We start from the raw sequence: 18,487 nt of genomic DNA, 5'->3' as shown, positions 1-18,487 counted from the left end.
TCAACTAAACCACCTAGTCACAATCTGCTATATAATAAAGAAAAAAGTGGTTTTTCTCACCAGTCTCCAACTTCAGCATGTAACTGCTCTTTTTCCCACAACAAAGTGACAGTTGATGGAACTGTTCCAAATGGTAGTCATACCATACCATACCAAATGACCAAGGAACATTTTCAACTCTAAAATCCTGACACACACAAAAAAGCAAGAGGCTGCCAAACATACCTGTGCCAAAAGATCTGCAGGGGTTACCTGCCTTCTTAATTACTGACCTCCAGACCTGCCAGTGCTGAGTGACATGCTTTCCACTTTCTTCTCCTGTCCCCACCCAATATTTAGAGCTCCTCTGGGGGATCCTGTCTCTGTAATACAGTCTTTCTCCCTTTTTCTTGTGCTTTTCTTCTTTAAAGAAAACAGCAGCACAGATTCTTGGGTCCTTCTTTCTAAGGGTAAAAGGTATGTAAATTGCTTCAGGAAAAAGAATTCAGCAGAGTGTGATTATTTGCAGCCAATAACACAATACTATCTGCATGTAAGACTGACACAAATCCTAGCCAGATTCAGCTAAAGAACTGTGTCTTACATAAGAGTTTCTACTAAGTATATTTTGGAATTATCTCTTTAAACTATTTAAGAAGTCTGCTTTAGTCCTTCCTCTGTTTCTGCCCATACTTGAATGGGGTTTCCATTTCATGTAGCCTGATCTGTCTCATTTTTAAAACTAGAGATTCCAATTCATAGATCTTATCATTATTTTGTAACATTTCCCCCCATTGAATGCATTCCTGTTTATCCTTCTCCATTTTAATTCCCTCCATTTCCCCTGATGCCTGTGCACAAGGATTCATCTGTTGTTTAGAGTTAGGCCAGTAGATGTCAGCCCTGGATCCCCTGAGTACCTTAAAAACAACTGTCCTAACCATGGCCTTATCCCAGACAGACTAAATTAGAATCTCTAGAAGAGAAGCGTGTGCATCGGGGTGTTTTAAAAGCAGCTCAACCGAGAATGCTGAGTCATACTAACGGGGTCTGAAGACCTAATCCATCCTCTACCCCTGTGCCCCTCAAGAATCCCCTCCTCACTGGGCCCCTAGTGAGCACTTTTATTGACATCAGTCAACACTGTGACAACCCAGGGAGCTTGTCCAAAAAAATTCCAGGCACAGAGAGAATAATAGTGCTTTTCATCACAGATGGAAGAAAGGATATGCGACAGAAAAACCAAGTACCTCAAATATACTCTGATCTCCAAAATTCAGATTAACATTTTCAGCCTACTCTTCATGCATCCTCTTTGAAGCTAACACAAACACAGAAATAAAGAGAATAGGGTTAGGACCAGAACAAGGCTGTGAAAGGAGGCAAGGAGGTGCCCAGGGCACAAAATTTAAGGAGGTACTCACTGTTGGGTGCCAACATTTCACTAGCAAGACTTTGAGAACGTCACTTTACCTGATCCTAGTCCAGGCTCAGGGAGGAGCTGAAAAGAGTCCTTTCTAAAGGAATTCAGGGATAACTGTAATCATCCAGTTTAAGTGAAGATTTTATGAAATCTTCACACTGATACAGTCTTCTCAGCACATCTTAGCAGTAAGATGCCAGAACTTCTTAAATGAAAATTAAAATCTGCCATTAGTTCCACACCCATTCCAGCCCCCAAATCCTACTCCAGATATGCAGTTCATAGAAGATTATGAAGGAGAAGGTCTAGTCAGAAGAACAGAATGTTTCCATTTGTTAGGAGAGGGTGACAATAGTTTTTAACTGAAAGTCAAGTGTATACTTTCTCTAGTAATATACTAAATGTCTCTTAATTTCCATCCTTCATTCTTCCTCTCTACTTTACAAAAAATACATGAGTCGATGCTTGTGAAACGCCTAGTTCAGAGCTGGCACAGTTGAGGGCTCAATAACTGGTAACGATTTTTCTCACCAGGAGGATAATGGAACTCAGCAAACACTTATCTCCCAAGATCACCTCATCAGCAGTTCCACATTACTTAAAGATAGAGTCAAGGTTGGTACAGACTACAGACTCCACCTCTCTCCAGTCCAAATCTTCGATGATGGGCGGAAGTTCTCTTGCCACATTAGAGTCGGTCCTGACAAAATCTTGAGGAGCTCCACCACAATCAAGGTTTTTGGTAAGGGCTGTTGTTCTACAGACTCCCTGACACCCTCCTGTCTCTTGCCCTGCTCTTCCCTGAAGAGGAAGCACTCTATTATGCTGCAGAGCCGCCACACGTGGGTAACAATGCTGGAGTCTGTTTCCCTGGATACTTGTCATTCTTGTTGGAGATGAGGATGATGGTAGAATGCTAAAGATTAATGATTCCATTAACAGAATAAAATCACACAGAAAGCAATAATTTTCTGTATTGGTTCATTTTCTGTTGCTTACAATGGAATACCTGAAACTGAGTAATTTATAAAGAAAAGGAATTTGTTACTTACAGTTATGGAGGCTAAATCCAAGGTCGAGGGGATGCATCTGGTGAGAACCTTCTTGCTGATGGGGGGACTAACTGGAGAATCCCAAGGTGACACAGGGTATCACATGGCAAGGGGACAGAGTTTGCTAATGTGCTAACTCAGGTCTCTCTTCCTCTTCTTATAAGGCCACCAGTTGCCCTCCCATCATAACTCATGACTCCAATAACCCTTTAATCCATAAATGGATTAATCTTATTAATAAGGACAGAGACCTGATGATTCAGTCACCCATGAAAGACCCCAGCTGTCAATACTGCCACACTGGAGATTAAATTTCAACATAAATTTTGGAGTGGACATTCAAACCATAGCAGACAGATCAATTTCCTGGTGACCACTATCTTATTTACAACTTTAATGTTTCTCAGAATACTGGAAGTCTCTTTAATTGTAGCTGCCAAAGTCTAATTGCTTAGTTGTCTAATTGTCTTAGTTGCTTGCTTGAGCAAGGTGGAGTAAGGTCAGTGAGAAAAGGAAGGTGATAAATATAGCCCCAGGGAAACTGCAGAAGTTCCTCCTCCCCTGCTATCCTGCCAAGGCCAGCTGGGGTGAGACAGTCAGGTCCAGCCCTTCGGGCAAAGGAGCCTTCAGGAAAGGCCTTCTGAACCTACACTGTCGGGACTGTGGAGCTGAGCTGTGAAATCCACTGCGGCCTCACTCAAAATGCAGAGTATTTGCAGGGTGCAAATTTAAGGAAGAAAGGTTAGAATTCTATTTTCCCCAGTGGTACAAGAAAGTACCACTAATTAATAAACACCGTTAATAAAGAGAAGCCCCTGCCTTTGGATGTTTTTTCATTTTTTGTGACAAAGATCTGTGTCTTTTGGAAAGTCAATTTTAAAGAAGGCAAAGAGAAAAGCAGTGAGATGGATAGGCAATTAATTATTTTTGAAAATGAGATAAACAAAGGGAAAACAACTTCACAAACCTATGGGCACAGGCTGCTAGATTGTTCCTCAATTCTCTAAAGGGCAGAGCAAGCAAAAAAAAAATTATTTGGAATTGTATTGCCTTATTATTGGCAGTCATACAATGTAGTATTTGGAAGAAAACGCAAAATTGCCTCCCCCTTCCCTCCTCTGTCCTCCCCTTTCCTCTGCATCCTCCCTCTTCTCTTTCTCTTCATCTCTCCTCAGGGATGGACTAGGCAATAATCATCCCTGATGACCAGGTTCCTTACGGAGCCTAAACAGTGTCCTGTGAAGAGTTGGAAACAAGCTGTTCATCTCTTTTGTTATCACCATTTGTTTATTTACCAGGGTGTGACTGTCTTAGTGCAAACATGAAACTGCCTCCTCTGGTCTATTGGCAAACCAATGAAGGCAGCCATCCTCAGTGTGGAAAGAAATATCAATTGTAATTTAGGCAAGCTGTGTCCCCTGTTGATCAAGATTTTTTGCACCATAACTTGATCTAATTGCCTTGTCAACATCTATGCTGTGTCCTATATCTCTTTGCTGCATTAAAATACCTCTACTTTGATCTTAAATGTTTTTCACTCTTTTATATGTCACTTTTATCACCCTATTGGATTCTACATATCTCTGTCTCTACATTTCTCTTGTTTCTTCTTTGAAGTCCTTTCAGTGGATGCTTTAAAATATGAAGCTCTGCCTGCTTGTTCAGAAAATTACATTTTTCCTGCTTCCTGGCTTTTGCATTTAGTAAATTGGCTGGGTGGGTTGTGTTTGGGTGGAGTCTTATCCAGTCCTTAACCTATTTTGAGGTGTTACCCAAGTACATATTGTGGCCCTGACCACATATCTTATCAGAACCTACTTTACATCCCTTGGTGATTCCTCATATAGAGTAAGTCTCCCCAAAACACCCATGAAAACCTTGAAATCAACACCCAAATGTATCCCAGACTTATTCAACCTGCCCTAAACCCAGCATATTTCCTCTTCTCAAACAGTGCTCATTACTCAACTCTTCATTCTCTAACAGACCAGGGACAAGAGGGGCTACTCCAGCAATTTTGCCACTTCCTGCATCTCCTTCACTGGTCTCCTTTGTTTTTCCTTTCCTTGGCAGGGAGTCACCTGCCCATCACAGGGTTGCTCTGTTCCACTCCTGAATTCCAAATCTGATTGTCCTCAGCCTCAAAGAAAATCTTTCTCACCCTGTCACCTCTGCACATTTTAGTAGTTGTTCTTTCACGGCTTTTATTCTGCTGGTATTTGTTAACAGGAGGTAAGAGATACCACTCCACCCATTAGTGTTTCAGGTTGTATCTTGGTTTTGGGTTCCCCTGAAATAAAACATTGAGATAAGGATTGGGATTAATTTATTTGAAAGACCATCCTTGGAAACATCAGAAAAGGAGTGAGAAAGTGAGTCAGGGAAGGGAAGGGAAGGAAGATAATAAAACGTACAAGATTACATCAGTTACCACCATAGGTTTAGAACTCATCTCACTGGGAGACAGCATAGAACACACATTAGAGTTATCCCACATGAAGGGCAAGAAAGCTGGGGTATTTATCTACCATCTCTCCATCTGTTATCACTATTAACTCTCTGGGACTCCCAGTTTTTACTACCTGTGGACTAAGTGTACTCCCATAATCTCAATAAATCGTTATGCAAAGAGTCATCTAGTCATCAAAGAGTTATCCCAGTAAGAGGTCTTCAGTGTGCCGAGGTAAATGGCAAGTGGCTGTAGCAGGCACTGACAACATCTGTGACTGGAGGTTTAACATTCTTTCCACTGAGTTACAGAACGCTGTGTTTGCTATGCTCAAGAATGTACTTGAAGCCACTTCTGTTCAACATGATGTACTAATGTCTAGTTTGTGCTGGGCACTGTTAAGTGCTGGAGATGAAGAAATTGATAAAATACTGGCTTTGAGGCACTTAAAATCTAGTAAAACAACAAAATCACTGAAATATTCCCTGATATTTCCTAGTACCAAGCAACCAAACAAGAGCCAAATGTTTCTCTGCTCCACTTCAGGGATCTTTATAACGAGAATTTATTTGTAAGCTGCTTTAGTCCATTTTCATGCTGCTGATAAAGACATACCCAAAACTGGGAAGAAAAAGAGATTTAATTAGACTTACAGTTCCACATGGCTGTGGAGCCCTCAGAATCATGGCGGGAGGTGAAAGGCACTTCTTCCTGGCTTTTGCATTTAGTAAATTGGCTGGAAGGGTTGTGTTTGGGTGGAGTCTTATCCAGTCCTTAACCTACTTTGAGGTGTTACCCAAGTATATATTGTGGCCCTGACCACATATCTTATCAGAACCTACTTTACATCCATTGATGATTCCTCATATAGAATAAGTCTCCCCAAAACACCCATGAAAACTTTGAAATCAACACCCAAATGTATCACAGACCTATTCCACATGCCCTAAACCCAGCATATTTCTTCCCAGAAACAGAAAAATGAGGAGAATCAAAAGCAGAAATGCCTGTTAAACCCATTAGATCTCGTGAGACTTATTCACTGTCATGAGAATACCATGGGAAAGACCGGCCCTCATGATTCAGTTACCTCCCATCAGATCCCTTCCACAACACGTTGGAATTCTGGGAGACACAATTCAAGTTGAGATTTGGGTAGGGACACAGTCAAGCCATGTAATTTCACCCCTGACCCATCCCAAATCTCATGTCCTCACATTTCAAAATCAATCATGTCTTCCCAACAGTCCCCCAAATTCTCAACCCATTTCAGCATTAACCCAAAAGTCCATGTCCAAAATCCCATCTGAGACAAGGCAAGTCCCTTCTGCCTATGATCATGTAAAATCAAAAGCAAGTTAGTTTCTTTCTAGATATAATGAGGGTACAAGCATTGGGTAAATACAACCATTCTAAATGGGAGAAATTGGCCAATACAAAGGGGCTACAGGCCCCATGCAGGTCCAAAATCCAGCAGGGCAGTCAACTCTTAAAGTTCCAGAATGATCTCTTTTGACTCTATGTCTTGCATTCGGGTCACACAGATGCAAGAGGTAGGTTCGCATGATCTTAGGCAGTTCCATCCCTCTGGCTTTACAGGGTACAGCCTCCTTCCTGGCTGCTTTCATGGGCTAGTGTTGAGTGTCTGCAGCTTTTTCAGGAGCACAGTGCAATCTGTTGGTGGACCTACCATACTGGGGTCTGGAGGATGGTGGCCCTCTTCTCACAGGTCCACTAGTCAGTGCTCCATTAGGGACTCTGTGTGGGGGCTTCAACCCCCCATTTCCCTTCTGCACTGCCCTAACAGAGGTTCTTCATGAGGGCCCCACCCTTGTAGCAAACTTTTGCTGGGTATTCAGACATTTCCATAAATCTTCTGAAATCCAGGCGGAGGTTCCCAAACCTCAGTTCTTGACTTCTCTGCACCCACAGGCTCAACACCAGGTGGAAGCTGCCAAGGCTTGGAGCTTCCACACTTTTTGAAGCAACAGCTAAAGCTGCACATTGGCCCCTTTCAACTATAGCTGGAGTGGCTGGGACACAGGGCACCAAGTCTCGAGGCTGCACACAGCAAGGGGACCCTGGGCCCAGCCCAGGAAACCATTTTTTCCTCCTGGGTCTCTGGGCCTGTGATGGGAGGGGCTGCTGTGAAGGTCTCTGACATAGCCTGGAGACATTTTTCCCATGGTCTCGGAGATTAACATTAGGTTCCTTCCTACTTATGCAAATTTCTGCAGCCAGCTTGAATTTCTCCCCAGAAAATGGGTTTCTCTTTTCAATCCCGTAGTCAGGCTGCAAATTTTCCAAACTTTTATGCTCTGCTTCCCTTATAAAGCTGAATGCCTTTAACAGCACCAAAGACACCTCTTGAATGCTTTGCTGCTTAGAAATTTCTTCTGCCAGACACCCTAAATCATCTCTCTTAAGTTCAAAGTTCCGCAAATCTCTAGGCCAGGGGCAAAATGCTGCCAGTCTCTTTGCTAAAATATAACAAGTCACCTTTGCTCCAGTTCCCAACAAGTTCCTCATCTCTATCTGAGACCACCTCAGCCTCGACCTTATTGTTCATATCAACATCAGCATTTTTGTCAAAGTGATATAACAAATTTCTAGGAGGTTCCAAACTTTACAACATTTTCTTGTCTTCTTCTGAGCCCTCCAAACTGTTTCAACCTCTGCCTGTTACCCAGTGCCAAAGTCACATCCACATTTTTGGGTATCTTTTCAGCAACACTCCACTGTGGTGGTACTAATTTACTGTATTAGTCTGTTTTCACACTGCTGATAAAGACATACCCAAGACTGGGAAGAAAAAGAGGTTTAATTGGATTTACAGTTCCACATGACCGCGGAGGCCTCAGAATTGTGGTGGGAATTGAAAGGCACTTCTTACACGGCAATGGGAAGAGAAAAATGAGGAGAAGCAAAGGCAGAAACCCCTGATAGACCCATCAGATCTCATGAAACTTATTCACTATCACGAGAATAGCATAGGAAAGACCAGCCCCCATGATTCAATTACCTCTCGCCGGGTCCCTTCCACAACACATGGGAATTCTGGGAGATAAATTCAAGTTGAGATTTGAGTGGGGACACAGTCCAACCATATCATAAGCTTTTGTGCATGTAGAACATTCCTCTTTTCTCTCCTTCCCCACCACCCATCCTCCGCTTGTACTACCAGTCTTCCACATTCCCAATTTTACTTAACTCATCGCTGGTAACCACATCACATCTTCCAAAAGCCTCCTCCTTTTTAGATTAAAAAATTTATTTAAAAGCTGTCTTCAAATACTACATGTCCTTAATCATTGTACTTATCTCAGTGTATTATAACTTCCAGTTTGTTTATCTGTATTCCCAAGAAATTGCAGATTTCTTAAAAAGAGTGAATACTATTTGTCCACCTTTGTTTCCTAGGCATCTAGCATACTTCCAGGTACACAGCAGGCCTGGCAATATTATATTAATAAATATTAATTTATAAATATTAATAAATAAATATTAATATTTGATGAATGAAGATTCTCATAGACACACAGACACATACTCACACTAGTGGCCAGGTAGGATGACATTTGGTGCCACTAACTATGTTTTATTTGCCTTTAAGCTAAACCGGAAATCCCCATGATTGTGGAAAATAACTCCACGGATGTCTTGGTAGAGGTGAGTCACATAAAAGCCTTTGAAAATCTACAGCATTACATGTAAGGTGTGTCAGGTTGCATAGTTGCCAGGAATGTTCTCTCAAAGAACTTTACTCCTTGGCCCTTGACCAATTAACTGCTAATAGGGATGAAGGGAAGCTGAGTTGTTTCTGGAAAGTGAATGGGAATTTTCATTTTTAGACTTAGTGTTCTCAGAATGATCTGCACTTTTAGTCCTTAAATTTCTCAGGAAAAAAAAAATAGTTACAATTGTTTAAATTTCTCTTTAATAAAAATTGAGGTGGATAGTGAGGACGAAGTAAGGCAGAAAGCTGTGTGAATCCTGGTGTAAGAATGAAGTTTTGGCTCAGCTGATGTTTGATTTGTTCTATTCCATTTCCTTTACCTGGTTTCCCATTGTTTTTATTTCAAAGTGATGAGAGAAAATATGCCCTCCTGTACTCCTGCAGAACCCTGGCTATGTCTTTGGTGGTAAAGAGGAAGGGCAGGAGAAACAAGAAAATTGAATAGGGACCTCTGACTTAACTTCTTCTGGGTGGTAGTTACCAACCTCTAATCACTAGGATCTGGACTCAATTTCTCGCTCTTCCTCTTGCGAACTGTGACCTTGGGCAAATTACTTCATGTCTTTGCAGTCAGTTTCCCCATCTATATGAAGTGAATAATAATACTATCTTCACATAGCAGCTGTTTTAAAAAATTAAATAACATATGAAAAAGTCTGAGTGTGGCATATATTAAGTGTTTAATCAGCATTATTGTTCTTGTTTTTGTTGTTATTACTATTATCTGTGTCAATCAACTGTCCTGTGGCCTTATGACTTCAGCCTAGCTTTTAAAAACCCTATATAAAAAATATTCTCATTAATTCTCTAACATTTTCTATTACATGGGGCGAGAGAAAATTATACTCATATTCTAATTTATTCTCGCACCGATGACATTAACTTACAATCTCTGGTCTCACTGAATATCAGTCATTTAATTTGATAGTTGCATACAAATCATAGCTTAGATTCTTTGAGATGGTTTTGCAATGACTATATATATTTTTTTTCCAAGTATTTGTGTCTTTTGCCAGTTTCATATATTGATCTCTCAGATAACTGCTTGTATTAGTCCGTTTTCATGCTGCCAATAAAGACATACCCAAGACTGGGTAAAATATACAGGGAAAAGAGTTTAATTAGACGTACAGTTGCACATAGCTGGGGAAACCTCACAATCATGGCAGAAGACAAGGAGGAGCATGTCATGTCTTACATAGATGGCAGCAGGCAAAAAGACAATATGCAGGAAAACTCCCCCTTATAATAACTATCAGATCTCATGAGACTTACTCACTATCACGAGAACAGCACAGGAAAGCCCCCATGCTTCAATTACCTCCCACCAAGTCCCTCCCACAACACGTGGGAATTTGAGATGAGATTTGGATAGTGACACAGCCAAACCATATCAGTCCACCCCTGACTCTCCCAAATCTCATATCCTCACATTTCAAAATCAATCATTCCTTCTCAACAGTCCCCCAAAGTCTTAACTCATTTCAGCATTAACTCAAAAATCCAGAGTCCAAAGTCTCATCCGAGACAAGGCAAGTCCCTTCTGCCTATGAACCTGTAAAATCAAAAGCATGTTAGTTACATCCTTGATACAGTAGGGGTACAGGTATTGGATAAATACAGCCATTCCAAATGGAAGACATTGGCCAAAACAAGTCTGAAATCCAGCAGGACAGTGAAATCTTAAAGCTCCAAAATGATCTCCATTGACTCCATGGCTCATATCCAGGTCATGCAGATGCAAGAAGTGGGTTCCCATAGTCTTAGGCAGCTCAAACCCTGTGGTTTTGCAGGGTATGGCTCCCCTCCTGGCTGTTTTCATGGGCTGGCATTGAGTGTCTGCAGCTTTTCCAGGCACATGGTGTAAGCTGTTGGTGGATCTACCATTCTGTGGTCTGAAGGATGGTGGTCCTCTTCTCACATCTCCACTACATGGTGCCCCATTAAGGACACAAGCTCTGCTCCTGTGACTTTGCAGGATACAGCCTCCCTCCTGGCTGTTTTCATGGGCTGGTGATGAGTGTCTGAAGCTTTTCCAGGCACACAGTGTAAGCTGTCATTGGATCTACCATTCTGGGGCCTGAAGGATGGTGGCCCTCTTCTCACAGCTCCAGTAGGCAGTAGCCTAGTGGGGACTACATGTGGGGACCCCAACCCCACATCTTCCTTTTGCACTGCCCTAGCAGGGGTTCTCCATGAGGGCCCCACCCCTGCAGCAAACTTTTGCCTGGGCATCCAGGCACTTCCATACATCTTCTGAAATCTAGGCAGGGGTCCCCAAACCTCAGATCTTGACTTCTGTGCACCTACAAGCTCAACACCATATGGAAGCTTCCAAGACTTGAGACTTCCACCCTCTGAAGCAACAACCCAAGTTGTACCTTGGCTCCTTTCAGTTATGACTGGAGTGGCTGGGACACAGGGCACTGAGTCCCTAGACTGTGCACAACATGGGGACCCTGGGCATCACCCACAAAACCATTTTTTCCTCCTAAACATTCAGGCCTGTGATGGAGGGGCTGCTGCAAAAGTCTCTGACATGCCCTGGAAACAATTTCCCCATTGTCTTGATGATTAACATTCAGCTCCTCATTGCTTATGCAAATTTCTGCAGCCAGCTTGAATTTCTCCCCAGAAAATGGGATTTTCTTTTCTATCGCATTGTCAGTCTGCAAATTTTCCAAACTTTTATTCTCTGTTTCTCTTTTGAAACTGAATGCCTTTAACAGCGCCCAAGTTACCTCTTGAGTGCTTTGCTGCCTAGAAATTTTTTCTGCCAGATATCCTAAATCATCTATCTTAAGTTCAAAGTTCCACAGATCTCTAGGGTAGGGGCAAAATGCCACCAGTCTCTTTGCTAAAATATAATAAGAGTCACCTTTGCTCCAGTTATCAACAAGTTCCTCATCTCCATCTGAGACCACCTCAGCCTGGACCTTATTGTTCATATTACTATCAGCATTTTTGTTAAAGTCATTCAACAAGTCTCTACAAAGTTCCAAACTTTCCCATATATTCCTGTCTTCTTCTGAACCCACTAAATTGTTCCACCCTCTGCCTGTTACCCAGTTCCAAAGTTGCATCCACATTTTTGGGTATTTTTTCAGCAGCGCCCCACTCTGCTGATACCAATTTACTGTATTAGTCCATTTTCATACTGCTGATAAAGACATACCCAAGACTGAGTAATTTATACAGGAAAAAGGGTTTAATTGGACTTATAGTTCCATGTGGCTGGGGAAGCCTCACAATCATGGCCAAAGGCAAGGTGGAGCACATGACATCTCACATGGATAGCAGCAGGCAAAAAGAGAATGTGCAAGAAAACTGCCCCTTATAATAACCATCAGATCTCATGAGACTTATTCACAGTAACGAAAACAGCATGGGAAAGACCTGCCCCCACATGATTCAATTACCTCTCACTGAGTCCCTCCCACAACACATGGGAGTTCAAGATGAGATTTGCGTGGGGACACAGCCAAACCATATCACTGCTATTATAATCCTGATTATACAGCAGAAGATTTAATTGCTTAATTCATTTTTGTTGTGTCATAACTTAATTTCTAAGTTTATTAGTGAACTTCATTTCAATAGTTTACATTTCAAAAATAAACTAATCATACAGCTTTTGGTAGGTGTTTTTGTTTCTTATAAGGATCTCTAATAGATTCTTGGTACCAGAGTTTACATGTAATATGGGCACAATCCAGATACAGGACCATAAATTGCATCCAAGAATCCCAGTTTAAAAAAAAAAAGAAATTTGCCTATGTGCCATAAAATTTCCTCTTCTCTACCCTTGCTTCAGTGCTGACTAAAAAAAAAAAAAAAAAAAAAAAAAAAAAAAAAAAAAAAAAAAAAAAAAAAACAGAGAGTTTTCCTTCCTAGAAAATTAGTGAATAATCTTTCTCCAATCACACATAACCAGCTACAGGACATGGCTTGTCTTTGGATCTTTTCAGATCTTGCCAAGCATTAGTAACTCCTCACTCTAATATTCTTACAATCCCTGCTGTATTTTTAATAATTTATTAACTCTTCAAAATCCCTTCACAGACTTTTATCTTGTGTTGCTCCCAATGAGCCTCTGAAATAGATAGAGCATCAGTCATTTTACAGATGAGAAATTGGGGCCTGGAAAGTCTTAACAACTGGCTGAGTCACTAATAAGGGGCAGAGCTGGGATGCATATTTAGTGTGCCTGTATCCAGGCAGAATAGTATTATTATGATAAAAGGATATCATGCTTCGGAGTCAGATAACACAAGTGTCAAATCCTAATTCAACTACTTAGCTGGTTACATACCCTCATCAACTAGTGAACCTCCACAAGCCTCAGCTAACTCACATCTAAAACTGAGATAATAACAAATAGTTCAGAGGGTTCTTAGGAAGATTAAATTTATGCTCTAATGAAGTTCATGGCACAGAGTAGACATTTCAGGAATATTTCTTCCCTACCCACTATTTATCATTTACGCACTCTCTTACATTCATAAATCAGCTATGTGACTGATTCCAGCAGATACTGTGGAATAATTTTTTTAAACCCAGAATATAGACTGTGGGATCTGATAGAACCAGGTTTGAGTTCTCTTCCAGCACTTATTAACTCTGGCCCCTACGAGCTCAGTTCCTTAACTTCCTCAACAGTAAGTGAGGGCAATGGTTCCAATCCCACAAGGGTGATATAAGGATGAAGTGAGAGAAGGTATGCAAAATACCTACCATCCAGCAACCACAAGTTTTTGGTCTTGGCAATTTCCTGCCCCTCCTTCATTCCTTAGAAATTGTTGAAGTCAACACGCACGCACTGGCTCTGCTACCTGTCCACTACACTAGCAGCCCGCAGTGTGGAAATACTCTGGGGACTTGGTCAGTTGTGAGCTGTGTCTTCCTGTGTTTTTAAACTTACAAAGTTTATGGTTAATTTTAGTATTTCTGTAAAATACAAAAGACCCAAAAGTATGATGCCCCTCAGGCCTGGACCTGCCATAGATGTCTAAGGAAAGTGTCACACCTGTGAATGTTGTATCTTGTGCATTCCCAAAGTTGAGATTTTGCCAGGGCTTCAACATGGCACACAGCTTCACTCCTGCACTACAATGAGAAAAGAGTCTTTAACCTAAATTTCAGGGCCCCTCCATTTAGCAGTTTTTTGTATTAGAGCAAAAGATGTCAAGCCAAAGAGCCCTCAACTCACAGCTGATGATGTAGCGTAGAAGGCACAAGAGGGATGCATAAAAACCCTAGCATGTACTCAACAGTTCACACTTTCCGCAAGCCTCATACGTCTCTCACTCTTATGCTTGTGCTTTATACTTTAGCCCCATCATCTCCATGGGTCTTGTTCATATCACTTGCTACTTTTGTTATGTTTGAAAGAAATTAGGGGGAAAAAAGTCTAAAGAAAACTACCTGTCATGAAGCATAAGAAACAAAAGCAGTTTGGGGTTAGGAAGCCTACAAAGGAAGAGCATCTACAATATTAATAACCATGTAAAACAGATACCAGAGGCCAGGCACAGTGTCTCATGACTGTAATCCCAGCACTTTGGGAGGCTGAGACGGGCAGATCATGAGGTCAAGAGATCCAGACCATCCTGGCCAACCTGGTGAAACCCCGTCTCAACTAAAAACACAAAAATTAGCTGGGTGTGGTGGTTCACACCTGTAGTCCCAGCTACTAGGCAGGCTTAGGCAGGAGAATTGCTTGAACCTGGGAGATGGAGGTTGTGGTGAGCTGAGATCACACCACCGCACTGCAACCTGGTGACAGAGCGAGACTCCGTCTCAAAAAAAAAAAAAAAAAAAAAAAGAAGACACCAGAATCTAAAAACCACACTGGTTGGCATCAGCAGAGCTCCAGCATCTTTGTGCAGAATTTGATTAGTTGTGTTTATTTGGTTTGGGTTTTGCAAAGTTTTAACCCTGTGGTTTCCTCAAGCTTCCTAAGCCCCACTCAAAATGTATGTGTTTTGGTTTTTGGTTTTTAAATGATTAGGTATTACAGCCTCCTTTTTTTTCTAGCATCTTTTGCGACACAGTAAGGTTCTGAGTCCAAATGTCTAGCCATCGTCACTTGCACTGGTGAGCACCTGAGCTTGCACCACAGATAGAGAAGGTTCTAAAAGGACATCATACCCCTGTGGGGAGACCATATGACAACGAAATCTTTAATATCAGGCAGATCTCTAGATAAAAAAAAGAACATGATGGGACTTCAGTGTAGCCTGGTTATTTCACAAGCCTGGTATTTGGACTTTTGTTTGTTCTACAAACAGCTCTTAGGGAAGACAGGTCTGGAAGTTAGGGCTGCCTAGCAAGTCTAGGAAGAATATGAGTGAACTACATAGGTCAGGACCAAAGGAGGCAAGACACCATTGTTACACAAGGACATCCTCTGCTTTCAGAGAGGTTGGTGCCCACAAAGTACCTGGGCTATCTATGAGATAATGGGATGCTGTCTTTATCTATTCCTGTCTTCCCTAGTTCTTTCCCCACTCCATCCCCATTCCCAACCCACATTTTGTTTTATTTTGTTTTGTTTTTTAATATGCGTGTTTGGTTGGGGAGGGCAATACGGTTACAGAGGAGTCTATCTTCCATAACAAATGTCAGCTCCAGTGCAAAGGCCAGAGTATTTTCCAGTTTGATTTTATTCTATTTCTAAATTAATATTTTAGGCATACTCTCAGCAACTCAGGAAATTATTCTCTCCCTATATTGTGTTAGAATCTCTTTTTTCAAAGCATCTCTGAACATTTAAAGATAAACAGTTTTAAAAAATCAGAGAACAGTGGATTGGTATGCAGTTAGCATTTTGGAGGTGTGAGTAAAATCTAAAACCTACTGTTCAAATAGATAACTGCTCTGTGGATGCAAAACAAAACCAAGTTAACTCATTCAAATTGACTTCAGGATCTAAGAAATGTACTCTGTCCTTCCCTCATTCAGACAGTCGTATTCTCTTCTATTTTCATGATAAATTTTCCCTAGAGCACTGTCTTTCTTCCCCATCTTTGCATTTCTTCTCATCCCATTTCTTTCTAACTTTCCTTCCTCTGTTCTTTACTTCTCCTTACTTCCTTTATATCTCTGTCTTCTTTTTCATTCTGAGTTTATTTCAGCTCTTCCTCACTAACTCCTTTTCCCTTGATAAACCTTAATATGAAATTAGATCATATTTTAAGTATTTATGAATAAGTTTCATATACTCTATACTGAATGTTTAAACCAAGTAAGTTGAGAGGTTTGTCATTTCTCTGTGCTAATTACACATTAATTAGTTTAAGCATTAGATTGTTAAAAACATGCACAGGACTCAGATTATACTGATGAAACAGCTTTAATATAAGCAAGAAAATACATCGCAGCAATAACAGGAGAAAGATACGCATTGCAAGGATCCAAAGATCTGAGGCTCACAATTCTTTGTCCTTCCACTTGCTGGGTCACACAGAACAAGCTTTGTATTCATACTGGCTGTCTGGAAGCACCACCAGTACATGTGCTAAGACCTCAGTCCCAGGAAGATTAAGCTCTGCTTCCTGCAGGGTGTCTGCAAGTGAGCTGGTCACATAGGCACATTCCAGCTACTTAACCAGCCTCAGCCCTCAAAATCTTCAGCTCCACCAAAACCGAGTGCTAGGCAAAAATCTGATTATTTTGGTAAACAATGCTGACTGGCTGGTACATTCTGCCCTGAAACAACTCACAGAGTTTTACTTTGGTAACAGCATTTATCTTTAATAGGTACATTTTAGAGTTTCGGCCAAGGGTCAGCAGAGCTCTAGTAACCTCATAGAGAAGCATCTGGTCAATTCAGACCTGCTCAGATTAACTCATACTGTGCACTATTTCACATAAAAGCAAAATGTCACTAAACTACTTTGCTTTACATTTGAGTTGAAACTAAAGTGGCTCTTTTGTACAAGTCTAGAGTCAATGTTTTCAGGATAGATTCTCCAAGCCAATTTAAACAAAATGGAAGGCATGTACTGCTGCCGGCAACTCTTCCTCCTGCTGGCATACCTCCTTCTCAGCCCTCACCTTCCACTTCATCTCCAGGATGGCCCTTTCTACCTCCTCCAAGGCTCGTTCCCTTTTTTCCACAGCCCTCTCCCGCCATTCCACTGCCATTTCTCTCCTAAGCACCTCCTTTTCCCTTTGGCTGGCCCACAAAGCCATTGTGCCCACCTGCTCCAGGAGCCTACCCCAGTCACCCTCAATGCCCGTGGGGAGCTGGGGCCCGTGGGGCCTTGGATCCTGGCGCTGCCCGGCCTGACCATGGCCACTCTTCTCCAGCTCCTCTCTGTGCATACTTTTCAGATGCTTCCACAGTGCTGTGGTGCCCACATTGACCCCAGGGCCACGGCTCACCTGCCTGCCACACAGGCGGCAGGTGGCATATTGGTTGGGATGGTGCCCAGCACGAGCAGGGGCTAGGTGGAAATACTCCCATGCCTCAGAGAACCGGGTGCCCTTGTTGTGGGGCATTGGAGTGGGCATAGCACTCACAAAAGGGCCAACCAGTTCTCCTGTCTCACTAATCTCTTCCTCTTCCTTCATCTCCAAGTCCCCTTTTGCCTTCATCATGGCTCCCTCCTCTTCCTCCTCTTCCCGCCTCATCATGTCACCTCTTCTACAGCGTTCTTTATGATGTGGCTAGATGTGAGCCAAAAGCTTATTTGAACCACAAGATTGAATATATATTTGGGAAGGGCCCGTAGTAACTCTTGCGGATTCACAATAATGGCCAAAGTCTGGCCACACCTGGGTGGTGTGAGGTTTCTTCCTTTCTGCTTCACTGGAGAGTCAGGGGTGAGTCAGATACAAGCAAAACGACCCAAGAGTGCATTCCTTCCATGCCCCAGATACTTACTTATCCTCCCTTGACTAGGCCAGAAAGACAAAACATATCAGTTCCTGTAGCAAAGGTGTTCTCTGTCCAACAATTACAAAGCTCTTTGATGAACTCAGTGTTCTCTGCATCAACCACCACGACAGGTATTTTTGAATATTGAAAATTTTAGGTTTTCTTTTTTCTCCTCCTGCTTGTTTCCACTGTTTCTGTGCTTCTTATTGCCTATAAATGCATTTTGGAGGCAAGAGAAACAGCCTCATGTTTCAGGCTTTTCAGGACCAACAGGGCTATGGCCTCACTGGGTCTTGCTCAGAGTAGGTAAAAGCAAACACAGGCAGATGCTGGTGTAGGAGACAATCATGCTTCCTAAAAACTGTTGCAACAAGCAATCCAGAGTAGACAAAGCCTATGAGGATCTGGATAATAAAGTTCCCAATGCAAGGTCAGTTTGTCCTTAGAGGCGTCTCTCGGAGGCCAGGAGTCTAAGAAATCCAAAAAGCAAGCTCAGCTGTTTCAGCAGGAGGAGCTGGGATGCACAGAGGGGAAGATGGAGCACATCTTCACAAACATGATGTTGCCTGGCTGTCCTTAGCCAGCAGCTCACCATAGTCCTTCTCCAGCAGGAACACCTGCAAAGCCAACAGCCAATAAGACCTTCCTGAAGCACCAGACTCCAGGTGTTTTGCTCTTTAACTCATTTTAAAGATAAATAAGTAAATGGAAAATCATGTTGCATTTAAAAACAGCCCGACTTCTCTCTCCTTTCTTGGGTCATTTCTTAAATTAATAAGAGCGTTATTTAATCAAGCTTTGCAACCTGAACAGTTAGGAAATTCCCCCCTAGCCACAAGTGGGTACTTACAAGCAGGCAAGGCTCTGGACTTCTCTCTGATCTTTCCAGCGCAGAGTGAAAGCACTCCTGCACACCTTGGATGGCTATTAGCTGACTCCTACCCCTAGAAGGAGGGCACCTCCA

The 18,487-nt window shown here is 42.1% G+C and overlaps 2 protein-coding genes across 2 annotated transcripts in view; one reads left to right on the top strand and one right to left on the bottom strand.

Moving 5' to 3' along the window:
* CD96 (CD96 molecule) overlaps nt 1-18,487 on the top strand; it is a 108,684-nt gene that overhangs the window by 27,522 nt on the left and 62,675 nt on the right. The window contains 2 exon segments of the mRNA XM_065539216.2: nt 1,937-2,144; nt 8,517-8,572. Coding sequence (XP_065395288.1) covers nt 1,937-2,144; nt 8,517-8,572 — 264 coding nt within the window.
* ZBED2 (zinc finger BED-type containing 2) lies at nt 15,978-18,420 on the bottom strand. Its single transcript, XM_005548188.4, has 2 exons — nt 18,374-18,420; nt 15,978-18,140 (listed from the first exon to the last, which is right to left on the bottom strand). The coding sequence occupies exon 2, from the start codon at nt 17,277-17,279 to the stop codon at nt 16,623-16,625; it is 657 nt and encodes a 218-aa protein (XP_005548245.3). The 5' UTR covers nt 17,280-18,140; nt 18,374-18,420; the 3' UTR covers nt 15,978-16,622.

The sequence above is a fragment of the Macaca fascicularis genome, chromosome 2 (genome assembly GCF_037993035.2).
Source record: "Macaca fascicularis isolate 582-1 chromosome 2, T2T-MFA8v1.1".
Taxonomy (NCBI): Eukaryota; Metazoa; Chordata; class Mammalia; order Primates; family Cercopithecidae; genus Macaca; species Macaca fascicularis.
The sequence above is the reverse complement of the archived record's forward strand: the minus strand, read 5'-3'. Positions and strand labels throughout refer to the sequence as shown.

Bases quoted from the DNA above. Each gene is read 5' to 3' on its own strand.
- ZBED2 (XM_005548188.4), bottom strand. From the start codon at position 17,279: ATGATGAGGCGGGAAGAGGAGGAAGAGGAGGGAGCCATGATGAAGGCA.